The sequence below is a fragment of the Nelumbo lutea genome, chromosome 8, assembly GCF_056320005.1.
Source record: "Nelumbo lutea isolate HS-2025 chromosome 8, American lotus-T2T, whole genome shotgun sequence".
Classification (NCBI taxonomy): Eukaryota; Viridiplantae; Streptophyta; class Magnoliopsida; order Proteales; family Nelumbonaceae; genus Nelumbo; species Nelumbo lutea.
Window position 1 is genome coordinate 14,340,419 of NC_142691.1, and position 14,994 is coordinate 14,355,412.

A 14,994-nucleotide genomic window follows, 5' to 3' on the forward strand; every position below is an offset into this window, starting at 1 on the left:
TTGGGAGCAGACATCATTGACGATGTACTTAACCAAAAAATTGATACATCACAAAAAATTTGATAAATGACCACAAACGGTTGCATCAAATATCAATTTAGATGGTTGTGAATTGATTGACTTAAAAGAGGCCCATTTTATGGCCCCATCCCATTCTCATATGGCATCTCTAGTATTACAAACCTTTTTTTAAGTACTTCGTAAATAGTTGGAATCACGTGTCAACAAAACAAATTCCAACACCCTACTAACTTGATCTCATACTATTTTGAGTCCATGTTTGTGCACTATGCGTGAACTCAGGAACGGGAAGACACATCGACTAGGCCAACGTTAACACGTGGTCTGTTCGGTTCAATTGGACAGTTCACACGGATAGAACCCGTTCGTGACCGGTTTGGAACACAGACGAAAGGGCCTCATTTCTTTGATTTTGTTTCCCCTGGATAGCTCCTTCCACCAAACGCTACCCATACACCAAACCCTTCTTCCATCGGTGGCAATAGAGCTACGGCGGTTCATCGATGACGACAAAGAGACCTCCTGCGGCAACTATTCTTCTTCTCTTCTTAGGGCCGGCGATCACAGCATCCAGCTGAAGTGTGAAGTGTACAGGAGGAGAGGATTATTTCTTTGGTAATTGGATATAAACCGCATGCCACGTGAATAACAGCGGCAGCGGCTGCAGCTGCGGAGAGTTCAGAAAACCGGAGCCTTTGTCTTTGCCTTTTTTTTTTTTTATATATATATATATATCGTCTTCTACGTGTCTACAACCTATAAATTTGCTTGTTACTCCCGTTTTCTCTCTGGACCCTATATCTCTCTCTGATATCTCTGCAATAGCTTTAACCAAGTCTCAAGTCTCAAGTCTCAAGTCTCAACCACTACCCTTCTCCCGTTAAAGTTGTTGCAGGTTTTCTTTACTTGGGCCGGCTGGCTCTCTGGCAAAAGGACAGGTAAACTGTTCCAAGTTTTAGTTCTTATTACTCCCAGATCAGAAGCTGGAAGCCAACCCTCATCTCCTTCGTTATACCCAAATTCCTTTTGCATATAAAACTGTATCCACTAAAGTCTAAAACCAAACACCCAGAACAAGAAACAAAATCTTCATCTCTAATTTCTCAAATCCTGCTCTCCGCCTTCTTTTGTTTTATTTTGAGTTTCCTTTTCCTAGTTTTCTGCTGCAACAAATATAGGTATTAGATGTAGATCTTCTTCTAGTTGAGTCCGCTCTACTGTTTCTCCTATCCTTTACATGAACAATAGCAATCTCCTTCTTACTGTAACACAACTCATCTTCTGGACAAATCCGCTCCTAGTCTATCTTGTTCCTCTAATTGCTTCTCTCACCGAGTCACTGATATTAATCGCTACTGTAACATAATTCATCTGTAGTCGCTGGCCCTAGCACCGGAGCTACTTGTCGAAGAAGAAGAGAAAAAGAAGAGAAGAACACGTCACCATCGATGAACCGCCGGAGCTCTGTTGTCGCCGATAGAGAAAGGGTTTGGTGGAAGGAGCTCTAGATCTCCGGGAGAAACAAAATGGAAGAAACGAGGCCCTTTTATGTGTGTCTCAAACCGTTTTGTGTCTGCGTGAACCGACCAGACCATGTTTAACGCTCAAACGCACATTAACGTTGGCATGGTCCATATGTCCTCCCATTCACGGGTTCACGCGTCCAGAGCACCCACGGATGCATAGAGCAGAACGCGGACTCTATTGGTAGGTGATCTTGACTCGTTGGTGATACGTCCATCACACTTTCGACCCCTGTAGTGAACGAGATAGCTAACATACCACCAACTGATCCACCCCTCAGTTGACTAGTAGCACAAACCTTACCAACATTTTTAAGCTTCACCTCCACAATATGCTCAAAGTCAACACTTATATATTAATTTTTACAATAACTCTTCAAGGTGGTGACCGGTGAGGCATATGCCTTCAAGCAAAGCAGAGCCAAACTTCCTTATAGGTGGGCGCCAAGAGACTACAGCCCCAAAAATTAAAAATTTAAAGTACTTTAGTTGGATATAAATAAACCTTGATTATTATTTAGTTGAATATAAATAAAAACAAAACAATATAAACTTACAAATCAGTCATAATATCACTTCTAACCAAAACAATATAAATTTTCTCTCAAATGTACATATATGTTAGAATTTGTCTGTTAACGTACCTCATGCGAGAATGGAGTCCGGCTTCAGTCAGAGCAAAGTCCATTCCAACACCCTTTACATCCTTGTGGTGGGAATATTCCCAATGCAAGATTGCAAGAGGCTGTTCAAAAGGTGTGAGCACTGAGTTGATCTGATAAAAGCCCAACTCGTGAGAATGGTGTCTCCAATTTAAATGTTCACCCATGACACATGATAGTAGAACCTACTGGTTTACAAACTAAAAATAATAGTTATGATTTTTATTAATAAATAAAGTTTAAATATATAAATGTATTAAAAATTAAATAGAATTACGAAATAGTTTTTATCCACTACTCTTAATTACTTATAAATCATTTAGTTCCAATATAAAGAAATTGTATATAATGAAAAATATTCACTAAGTTTCTTTTTATGCCTTAATTCAATTTTAATTAACCAAAATACTCTATACAGACAAACCCCCTTTTATTGGTATTAATTCTTCATCCTCTACATTCTTTATCATTTATAAATTAGGTCATATTGAAAGAGTACTAGGATACATGTAAATTAAGTAAAATTATTATTTTATTTAAGTATAAAATGTTATAAATGTAAAACAAAATAAAAAAAATCTTATATTAAAATTTAAAAGTACAATAACCTTAAAAATTAGTTGTATCCATGAATGCATAAGATATTAGGAACAATTTTAGTATGCATGTATAAATTGTTTAATTTAGGTAGAGAAGGTTATAAACATGAAACAAAATACAAAATAGAAATTCAAAAGCATTGTATTTACTAAAAAGAATAAATGTAAATTGGCCATAAAAAGAAACAAAATGTGCATTTGTGTTACTTTATATCTTTACCCTTTTTTTGTACAAGTGTATAACACACGCCTTTACGCAAGTATATATAAACACTAAGTATATATATATATATATATATGCAATTCCTCGCTTCTGCCTTTAGCCTTTTAAAATGTGCTTCCAATCCCCTCTTTCATTGGTAGACACATGCAAAGCCATCTATAGCAACCTACCTCTTAGGTTGATGTCATCATATATGTAAAAGGGACCACGAAGGTTCAACCCATGGAAGATACCCAACCCAATTGCTTAAAGAAAACTTGAGAAGAATGCAAGAGTACATGGATAATCAATGCCTATGGCTCAATTTGGAAAGAGTATAAATGCAAAATTGTAGAGTGCAAAACCTTATATTATGTATTATTTTGCATGTATTTGTATTGTACATATTTGCATTTATACTCTTTCCAAACTGAGCCTATAGAACTGAACAAAAATTTGAAGTTGTGGCCTGTGTGGGCAAGGTCTTCTTGAAGTAATGGCCACATTGGCAAGCCACCATGGCAACGAGGAGGAACCTGAAATTGGCCCCACAATGCTGTGGGCTTTATCAAATTCTATAGTGAATGGGTCAAATAGCCTACAACTTGGACTTACCCAAAGGAAGCAAGATCCATCCCAACTTTCATATTTCCGACCTAAAAGAGAAGTTACTTGAGCATGTGCAATCTCAGAGAACCTATCCAACATTATGTTAGATGGAATTATCCAAACAAACCCCGAATACATCCTTCGTGGGCTGAAGATGAAGTGAGAAAACAAGGTTGTTTGAAAGAGCAATTTGGATTGCAATAGCTACACATCATGCTATGGAACGCCAGTAATAAATATATGAGCCCCACCACTATGAAAGCTAATCCTTCTTCCCCTTCCGCGATCAATTAAAAGTAAGATTGTCAATAGATTGGGTCCAGTAGAATCGGAACCCATCCAAGAACCAGAACCTGTTGGTGTAAATGGATCGGCGATCCAATCTGAGACCCGATACTATTTTGTCGGATCTTCTTTGGTATGGATTTTCGGATTGGATTCGAATCACCCTTATCTGAGAAGATTCGGTCAGGGGTCTGATTACCAGTTCGAATGGTCTGACCATTCGATCCAAATGGTTGGCCCGTTCTGACAAAAAAATAATAAACAAATAAAAATAGATAAAAATTTGAAAAATGATCAAAACCGTCCAAACAGTTAATCGGCCGGTTTAGCGGTTTATCAATGGTTTTGGGGAAAATGAAACCGATTAGTGACTGGTTCCCGGTTTTTCCGGTCCGATCCAGTTTTGAAAACCATATATATTATATTATTTATTTTTATAAAAAAACATGTATATATGATCAAAATAGTTGAAAAAATACTTATATTTTTTTATATTTTTATTTAAATTATTATATTTTATTTTTTTATGATCGGATTAAATCCAAAGATCCAATAATTTTATAGGATTTGAATTCAAATCCAGGTTCATAAGATTTCATCTTAATGTTTAATCCAATTCAGATGTACCTTGATTCAAATCGGATCCAATCCATTCGCATCCTAACAGAATCAATTCAATCGATTTAGGCTCATCGGATCCATCGAATCGAACCCGATCCATTTACGGCCCTAATTAAATGCATCATATATTCATAGAACAATGTTTTAGAATAGGAGTAGCAAACGTAGACGTGATTCTACCTTTTTTGCATCGTGGGGTATTTTGTTGAGTTTTTTGGGGAGATTCTTCATGTTGTTGATCGTTGTGGAAAGTGAGAGGGTGAAAACACAACCTACAAAAGTTTGGGTTTCCTTTGGAAGGTAGCTAGCTGCCTAGCTGCATTTAATGGTTGTTAGTAGCTTTTACGTGTCATTCGACAGAGTGGATCAGTTAAATCTACATTCCTCAGAGTCAGCTAGCTAATTAAAACTAGAAGACAGATCATGCCTGCTTCCCTCCGGAAGGAATCTAATGGAAAGTTCGCATTTTTTCGACTATGGAACTATTCAACTGTAACTATTAAAGTCGAAGGCTCTACCCAGAAAGCCGCGTTTCTCTCTCTCTCTCTCTCTCTCTCTGTTCAATATGAGAAAATGGGGAGCTAAATTTTCTTGTAATTTAATGTTTATTATTGTAAATGTATTTCTGTGCTTAAATCTGATATGTGCAAAAGGGTTTGAGCCTCTGATCCAGCTTCCTCGGTTTCGGAGTAGAAACCGAGTCAGGTTCAGAAGGGTTGTTTCGGTGAAGGACTTCGGAGCTAAAGGAGATGGTTTGACTGATGATAGTCAGGTAGGCCACTGTTATGGTCCCAAAAGGCTAGAAATGAGTCTGAGATATGTTTGTTCTGTAATCTCAGTTGAGTTGTTTTTCTTTTTTTTTTTTTCTTTTTCTTAGTTGAGTTGTTATCTCAGTCTGAGATATGTTGCAGCATCCGGTAGGACTTGCTTTTTCTCCTTTTATGGTGACATAATATATCTCATTTGTTAAAACATAAGCTAGATGAAGAAGATCATGTTTTAGAATAAGTCCTGATTACCCATCTATCAAAATTTTCGGCATATGGAGAAAGAAGTTCATGTGCATTTTCTCTTTTTCCTAATTGAGACGAGGAAACGTCGTACCCATGAACCAAAGTTGATGTTTTGATTAAAAAAAGTAAAAATAAAGTAGACATTGATGTCAGCTAAGGAATTCTGTGTTGCAAGTTGCAACTGGGAGAAAGCCTTCAAATTGAAATTAATAGAGGATTGGAATTTTTTAACCAGTAGTAGTTAGTGCCTTTCTCATTTAAAACACCTGTGCAGAGGCATAGGTTAGATTGGAAACTGAGTACTTTCTATACCTATTTATTGCTTCCAGCCTGCCATTCACATTACAAATGGAGAAAACCTTCTTTTCCTGTTCGTTTTTCTTTTTCGGTAATGTGACTTTACGAAAAGCATTTCATGAAATTATTTCTATATTGACAAAGAAAGTTATCATTTGTTTGTTTGGTGGTAATTTCTGATGAATTACATGTTTTCAGGCTTTCACGGATGCCTGGACGTTTGCTTGTTCTTTACCATATCGACCAAGACTTGAAGTTCCAGCTGGAAGAACTTATTTGGTTGGGCCAACCGATTTTTCTGGGCCTTGTCGATCAAGTCTGACATTGAGGGTATGTATCAAGTTCCAAAATGCCCCAACACCTCCTTGATACAAACTTCTGGTTAATGATTTTCATCCTTTAACATGTTTAATCTTGTTCTGAATTTATCTAAACCAAGTTTCCAGCTGTTCACTCATTTATATTGAAGATTCCATCTTGACAGGTCTCTGGTAATATAACTGCTCCCAAAAATCCTGCTTCCTGGAAAGGTTTTAGTCGAAGAAGATGGCTCTATTTCTATAGGTTGAACCGCTTCACTGTAGAAGGAGGAGGGACAATTAATGGGATGGGAAAGGAATGGTGGGCTAGGTCTTGCAAGATCAATGCAACATATGTAATATTATCTACCTTGGGGTGTTTCTTTTTCTATCTGATTTTTTTTCCTGTATTTGGTGTCTGAAATTGGCATTCAATTATTTTGCAGCCATGTCGACATGCTCCAACGGTTAGTATTGTAAAGCTACATCAATTATTTGGCCCATGCTGCTACTTTTATAGATTTCATCTTCTGTCTTGTTCAAAAAAAAACTATTCCCCCTTTGTAGCCCAGGTGTTTGTTTATGGCACTTTCTTTTGAGGTTATTATTTGAGAACTGAAGAAATATATAATTGCATTACAGGCAATTACTTTTCGTAGGTGCAAGAATTTGAAAGTTCAACACCTCATCATAGTGAACAGTCAACAAATGCACATGGCTTTCTCAAAGAGTCATTGGGTCATGGCGTCTTATCTCCAAGTGATTGCCCCTAGGGAAAGCCCCAATACTGATGGAATCCACATAAGTGCATCCACCCATGTTGTGATCAAATATAGTGTGATGAAAACAGGTTTGCTCAAGAATTTCAAATTTTCATATATTCAGATTTTAGACATATTTTGTTAAAGGTTTTGGTTCATATCAAGTTGCTAGAAATTATGTAATGATACAAAAGCACCAACGTGGTAAAATAAGATGGGTTGAGTTTTTATCCAGTTGCATGATGGTTTCAGATTTGACAATTATTCTAAGATAAAAAAGATTTGTTATTGTATATCCACATCTTTCTTAAGATGTTAAAAAGGAGAGGTTGGCAATTGATAGGATGTTAAAAACAAAACAAAGCAAAAAGTCCAACACCTGATCTTGATAGGATGTTGGCAATTGAGTGTTCAACCGTCATGGAATCCATTGGCATTGGGCATTCAAAGTAGAAAAAATGTATCTAATGTATACAGTTTTGTGGTCCTTGAACACAGTTCTGCCCCATCAGATGTCAAGTTCTTCAATGGGTAATGAATAACATGGGTATGAATTTTCTAAGCAATCTGATCTATGATGCCTAGATACAGATACGAACATGGATGAGTTTAACAGAGAGAGAGAGATTGGGAAACAGGGATATGACTCCATTTCCTAAAATCCTGGACACAGATACAGGTATTGGTATCCCATGTAATATGCTTATATTATGAATTATATCTAGTTTTTGAAGCTAACTGTAATCTTTCAAGCCTTATTTTTCCAAATTTAATTAAAATTTCTGAAATGTGCAGTTATTTTTATAGTATAACTTATTAAAATATACCACTTTACATATTTTAAAAGCTTTATACTATAGAGTATATCTAGAAGTATCCTTCGCAGTATCCAGCATCGTATCCGATATATACCAGTACACTAGGCATGTATAGTATACAGCACTTCAGGTTTTCTAGAGTTTGCATCCCTTATTTTTACTATTACTATTATTTTTTGGTTCATGGGGCTACACAACCCCAAGAGGAGGGGAGGGAGTCCATCCCCCAACTTTGGTGACAGTGGGATTTGATTCCAAGTCTCCACTACAACCAGACAGAGACCTTACCAACTGAGCCACCATCAGTTATGGTTTGCATCTTATATCACCACTAAAACGTAGTATATTTTTCCATTTGCAGCAGTGAAATCCTCAGCATCCTTGCTTCCCTGGGATTGATGTTCTCTGACTATTTGTTTGATATTTCAGGCATCCAGTTACGTTGTTTTATGCTACTTGACTTTTAGTTTACACCAAGCTATTTTAAGGTTTCCTGAAGTGCCTCATCAAGTTTGTAAAAGTATAACTTAGGTTGAAGTTGTCTTTACTACTAGAAGCATATCTTAGGTTTTGCTTACTCTTTGGCCTTCAGTTTTCATGACTAGCCATTTTCCAGTTCTGTTATTCTTGAACCTTTTGTAACTCTGCTAATGTGAGCTTGTCTTACACTGCCAGTCCCAAGATAGTTAACGATTTCACATTCAGTTCTGATTTGTAAGGCTTTTCCTTTGTGGGCAAAGTGTCATAAATATCATTTCTTTTATCATTAGATTGCTTCTAAGTTCTAACATCTAACTATTAATAGGTCATTTGTTACAGGATTTTGCATACATTAGCACTGATTCTGTAATTTGAATTCTCTTTGACTTATTATAGGAGATGACTGTGTCTCCATAGTCAGTAATTCTTCCATGATTCAAGTCAGAAACATTTATTGTGGACCTGGCCATGGCATAAGGTAAGACATTTTGAACTTAAATTACTGATAACTCAGTATATTTTAACAGAGACTAATTCCATTCAATATCCAATAGTATAGGAAGTTTGGGGAAATCAAATTCATTGGATAGCGTGAGCCATGTCTTGGTTGATGGAGCCATCATATCAAATACTGAAAATGGGTTGAGGATCAAGACGTGGCAGGTAATCTTCAAAACTAAGTACCAATTAACTTTGCATAAAAGAAATGAATCCATAGTTTATTAATTTTTCCATATTTCTGCATGCCACTTAGGGAGGTCATGGTTTTGCCAAAGATATCACTTTCCAGAGTGTACAAATGGAAAATGTTTCAAACCCAATAATAATTGATCAATATTATTGTGATTCACCACTGCCATGTCCAAACCAGGTAAAACATTCTTCTTCTAGTAATTTTTTCTTTCCACCAAAAGCAAGAAGAAATTCCCCTGGGATGCTCTCTCCAACACAGAGCTTGTATCAAATGCTCTGAAATGGGTTAAAATGCATTTTGATTGAATATTAATGCTTTTCATCAGTTTTAGATTCAAACTTGCTATTTGCAAAAGAAGAGTTCATCCCAATGGGAACTTTTGAAGAACTTTCTAGTTGCTAACATCATTATCCAAGGATATGCAGACTTCGGCGGTTCAGGTGGTTAATGTTTCTTATGTGGGCATCAAAGGAACCTCAGCAACCGGGGAAGCAATAAGATTTGCTTGCAGTGACACTTTCCCATGTAAAAAAATATATTTAGAAAATATACATCTAAGATCCTTGGGGGAGCTTACAAGAACCTTTTGCTGGAAAGCCAGGGGCTCCAGCTATGGTTCAGTATGCCCTCCTCCTTGTTCCTCATGGAATAGAAACTTCATTGAGCAGCTGGTTTATTCTAGCACTACCAATCATCTTCAAGTGGAAGAAGAACCTTTGCCAATCTAATATACAACATGTGCCAGGTTTGGCATCTGATAGTAGCATCTTGCAACAGATTTAGTGTGCTTCAGTTGATGTTATTTACCTTCAATACAAAGAACAAAATAGTTCATCACAAATGGCTACTGGCGAATGTTAAATTCATTATGGTTACTTCTGTATACATTTTTTTTGTCATTTTATTAATATTTCATATATTATTGTCTTATATTTTTCTTTTGAATCAGCAAATAAGGTCAATTGTATGTCATAGTCTAAGTCTCTAAGAGTCAGGAATACAAAGGATAATACTTTAAACCAGAGACCAACAAGCAAGAAAATCGGGTCCTTGAACTCTCTCAAATTGGGTCAACATCAAATGTAATAATAAAAGCAAACTTGTGAAGCATCAATTCCTCTCAAGGTTAAAGTATACCAAGTAACCAACAAAAGATGAGTTGTCTTCTTACCAAAAAGAAAAAAAAGGGAATAATTAGTGCACTTCAAGCTTCTGTTGTTTTATAGTGATGCCAACTCCTTTGCCTTCCATCAAGATTTCAGTCAATCCCACTTATTGTAACATGCCTCAATTTGATCATTAATGAGTTTTGTAATTAATACAATCATGTATTGGCAGAGGTAAACTTGTCAAGATGTTGAATCAGGATTAGTAACCCGTCCATTACAACAGAAGCACAGTAATGCTGACCATTCTCAAATCACAATTATCACAATCCCTTAAACCTGGTGCTTCCAAGGGAATAATTGGATTTTAGTAAGAAATATCTTCCATCCAAGTCGTTTCTATTTAAGTTAGTTGTCACATTGAGTGAAAAGGAAAGGGTGGAATGGAAAAACAAGGATCACAAGCCAATTTTAATGATAAGAGACACTTAAGATACTATGATCTCTGTCAAACAGTTCAGCAATGTCTGGCATTCTCTTTTTTTTTTTTCACAAATAAGTTGGAGCTACTGTAAAATCAGCGTGAATTTTCCTCCACATTGCCAAAGGGGTCTTCTTCCAACAGCATGACCATCACACCAAGGAACAACTTGATCCAATTTAGCTTCAGGGGATCATCATTCCGCTTGAGGCAAATGTCAAAGATGGCTTTTATTTGCAAGAGGGATGACTGATGTGCTTTTTAAAGTCTTACATGCTAGCGAACACCAAGCTTGGGGCACCCAGCAGCAAGAGGTAAATCCAAGTTGTCTACAGTTCGGAAAGTTCTGGGAACCATCCTGTCAACATAGACTGTACCATCCAAGTGATCACACTCGTGTTGCAGTATGCGCGCCTGCCAGCCTGAAGCTTCTACTTTAATGGGCTGACCATTGCGATCCAAACCTGTAACCTCAACGTCAAGATAGCGCTCAACCATGGCTCTGAATCCATCAACACTGCCAATATCACATCAAACATAATTAAATTGTACGACTAATGTAACAGCATGGGACAAAAACCACGAGTAAAGAAGATTTGGGCTTTAGATGGGAATAAACATGATTTGCCAAAACCATTTTGTGTGTATCATGTTATCAGCATTTTACCTTATCGTCCTAGGGAAACAGGATCACCATCCATTGCTTCAAACTGTTGTTAAATTAACAAGAACTTTATAATTAATTTTCCATGCAATAGGGACAAAGAAACTGATCTTAATCATTGGAATAGAGTTTCCAGCGTCTGTACAGAGCTTTTGTTCATCAGAAATTAAACTGTCTATATTCTCAATGGAACTCTTTATGTGGACAGGAAAATTTAGCACCTAGCCAAATTTAAACCACGCCGCATCTCTTCTTCCTAGTGAAGAGTATTTAGAAGACCGTTGAGTTACTCGGAAAAATTTTCCTGTGCAAAGCTTTGCTTGACATTACTTGAACTAGCATAAAATTTTTCTTTTTCCTTCCCATGAATCTTGTTGTTCTACTCGATGCAAGGAAATTCAAACTTCTACCGACATGCATGCCTTGCATATTTTGTATACCTCTTATTATATGGTGACAAGCAGGTTACATATCCGGCTTGTTTTTATCAAGATGTATCATTCTTTCTAGCTTCTTTTAACTTCCATTCAAATGGATGGTAGAAAGATAATAAAAAGTTAAGAAAATCTCTGAAGAACCAAGACAGTTTTTACTGTTCTGAAACATGGAAGCATCCATATTTACATAGAATCAATGCTCTTATGCCATCCTCTAAGATTTATGTTAAATGTTTTTCCATATACTAGAAATAGGTTAACACTGAAAATACAAATTGTCTATGAAAACCACTTTATGACTATGTAATAAGCAAGTTAAATCAATTAATCCAACTGAATGTTGTCTGCTAATCCATGAGATCATGAAACATCAATTCTGTAACAAGTTGCTTTAACAAATCTTCACAGATGTAATTAATGAAAGTCCATTGTTAGGTTAAACTGAGCTTCTTACCTCAGGCACCCTTCAAAGAATAGTGCAGTTTTATTGCTCTTGTTTTTCAGCTTTGGATTCAATATTACCTGCCTCAAAAGAATTCATAAATAATAGCAATCCAGAAAGAAAAAAGATTTATTTGTTGATGACAAGGAACTACATCTAGATCTTTAACTTTGCATGTATTAACTTACCAAAAGATCAAAAGGGCGCCTGTCTTGTGATTTAATTTCTTCCTTGGGAGCATAACTAATATATTCCTTTGTATCTTCCAGAACAATTATCTGCAAAGGCAAAATGGACAACCTATTATTCTTCCTTCCAGTATTTTATTTGCACCTTAACAAATTTGCCATTACTGTCTATACAGTTTGTTACTATTTATAAATTTTGGATGGACTACCAACATCTTTCATGATCTAATTGGTATAAAGTACACATCTCGATATCATCTAACAATACTTTAAGTGTCAATTGACAAATTGTTATGTAAAAAAAGTAATACTAATTATATTTTCTAGCACTGTTCAAGCTGTTAAATTTCTTCATAAAGAAGCTTATTCCTGTCTGTCACTCCTGGCATAAATGACCATCAGAGTAACTCTTTCTTAACTACTCAAAACATTGGACTTAAAGATGTAAAAAGAGCCATTACCCAGTGATAGTCTCAGGTATTTGAGGTTTTAGGAGAGCTAGGCTGGACTTTGGTATTTCTTGCACAATGTGATAGGTCTTAGATGTTCTACATAAAATCATTTGTCTGGCAGCAAGTACACAAGCAATCATCTATCTTCAGATATTGACCAAGAAGTGAAAAAGAAAAGAAACAAATCTCAAATTTGGATGCAAGTTTTAAATAGTTAAACATCCAATCCATGCAACTTATTAACATGGCTGGACAAGGTGGAGAGTATAAAATTTACACTAAAAACTGAAGTATCTAACTTGATACAGCACACCATTGTATTGGTAACCAGGTATCAGAGGATACATTGTGAACAATACTTTATTCCCAAAACTATAGAATTAGCCTTCTATGTATAGCCAAATGTATTAGTACAAGCAAGTTTTAATGTCAAATATCATTTTAGATATTGAGCCACTCTATCATACTTCAGCATTTCTGTGGGTTTGGCAGGCAAAATTATTAGTCTATGATTGTTGGATAGATGATCCTTTCTGCCAAGTAGGAGACAGATTTTGCAGTGGTTCTGATTCATCTATCACAAACACTTCAAATTAGATGCTAAGAACTTTAATACTAGCAATTTCATGCTGTATTATGATGGCATGGAAATTTCTAAGCAATTGGAAGGAAACAAACATCAGAACATTGCCAGCACAGGTGACTGTCATTCACAATATCATGGTGCCTCCAATTCCTATCAACCAATTGGAGACAATGTAGGAAACTAATTGACTTTCAATATGAGAATTGATAACACAGACTCCCATATTGATGACACAGGCAATATAGATCACTATATGATCAGATGTTGTTAAGCATCGCTTAAGTACAAGTAACTAGGAACAATGGAAATGGTACAAGTTTTCTCCAACAGAGCAACTAAAGAAAAGATGAAATACAACATACAGGAGTGGGAACCCAAGAGCATTTGATGACTCAGTATTGTGTCACTCACTCGTAGAGCTAACCCAACTTTCCTCCACACCGATTGCTCCCATTCATTCTCACTAATCAAGTCAACAAAAATCCATAAAACTGAAAAAAAGGAGTAAATTTTCAAGTGACCCAATATTCTGTTAACACAGAAGAATTTCTAGAGCTCACCTAGAAAACTGACTCAACGAAATTGCTCACATCTATTCTCATTAATCAAACTAACAAAAAGCAATAGGATAAAAAAAGAGTAAGTTTTCAAGAAAATTATCAATTTGGATTAAGCTTGTATCAAATGCAGTATCTATGGAAATTAGATTAAAGGTAATTGGAAGGAACCTTCAATGGGATTCCAATCTGAGGAGCAGCAAGACCAACCCCAGGTGCCTTCCTCATAACCTTGATCATGTCTTCAATTATTTTCTGGATCCTCTCGGACCCAATTTCATCGGCGGGAACATCGCTTGCTGGCTCGTGAAGTACGGGGTCACCCGCCCTAACTATATCTGGCAACGAACTTGTCTTTTTATCTCCAAAACCTAAAAACCAACCTGCTCGAGCAGTTGAAGAAAAACTGTAAGTTCTTCTGGTAATAAAGTCGACACTGGAGACTGGTTTCAGCGGTGAAATTCCGGATCCGAAGCCTCGTTCCTGGTTTTCGTTGATGCCTAAAACTGGCCTTATCGCAAATAGGTTGTTGTTCTTCGAGTTTCTGAAGCATTTTTCGGCAATGGAGATAGGAAGTAAGCGATGAGAGAATCGCTGAATGCTCTCCATCTTCTTCTGCACTGCATCTGCTCACATAAACAAAATCTATCCCGAATTGAGAAGGGTTATTTAGGTAATTCTGTTGTAAGATTTATCCGGGAAGAAGATGAATGAGTCCTGTGGAAATTCGAAAATAACCTCTCCGATTATTTGCCCAGTTGACGAGTTAACGGTTCATCAAAGGGCAGAGACCAAAGAGACAATGGGCTGGGCCAGAAGATGGATGTACCAGCCCAATAATAGCCATCCATTACTTCTAATCCCCCATTGCTTGCGACCTTTGCATGTAAGACCCATCATTAGATGGTCCCATTTTCTGCACCAAAATTCAGCTGATCAGATGAATCTTGTCCATTGAATTATCGTTCAACTTAATCTTTGGTCTAGCTAGCCACAAAAATGGGATCTATCTAATGGTGGGCCCAGACCAGTTTACAGGTCTTGTTGTTGTAGCCGCATACGCAAGTTTTTTTTTTTTACTAAAATACAATTTATGTTTAAAATATTCTATAAAATAATTGTGACACTATTTATGTTTATGGAGAGACTATTGGGTAATCAAGAAACAATATATCCAAAAATAAAATTGAGCAAGAC

At 36.4% G+C, this 14,994-nt stretch overlaps 2 protein-coding genes across 2 annotated transcripts; one reads left to right on the plus strand and one right to left on the minus strand.

The window, feature by feature from the left end:
* Positions 1-4,664: 4,664 nt before the first annotated feature.
* Positions 4,665-9,814, plus strand: LOC148842892 (putative polygalacturonase At1g80170). Its single transcript, XM_088957449.1, has 9 exons — positions 4,665-5,294; positions 6,031-6,162; positions 6,317-6,487; positions 6,578-6,598; positions 6,774-6,981; positions 8,587-8,668; positions 8,745-8,853; positions 8,945-9,061; positions 9,310-9,814. Exons 1-9 carry the CDS (start codon positions 5,088-5,090, stop codon positions 9,610-9,612), a joined length of 1,350 nt encoding a protein of 449 aa, XP_088813575.1. The 5' UTR covers positions 4,665-5,087; the 3' UTR covers positions 9,613-9,814.
* A 541-nt stretch (positions 9,815-10,355) lies between these two features.
* Positions 10,356-14,583, minus strand: PDF1A (peptide deformylase 1A). Its single transcript, XM_088957450.1, has 4 exons — positions 13,969-14,583; positions 12,203-12,292; positions 12,027-12,094; positions 10,356-10,988 (listed from the first exon to the last, which is right to left on the minus strand). The coding sequence occupies exons 1-4, from the start codon at positions 14,404-14,406 to the stop codon at positions 10,748-10,750; spliced, it is 837 nt and encodes a 278-aa protein (XP_088813576.1). The 5' UTR covers positions 14,407-14,583; the 3' UTR covers positions 10,356-10,747.
* Positions 14,584-14,994: the final 411 nt, after the last annotated feature.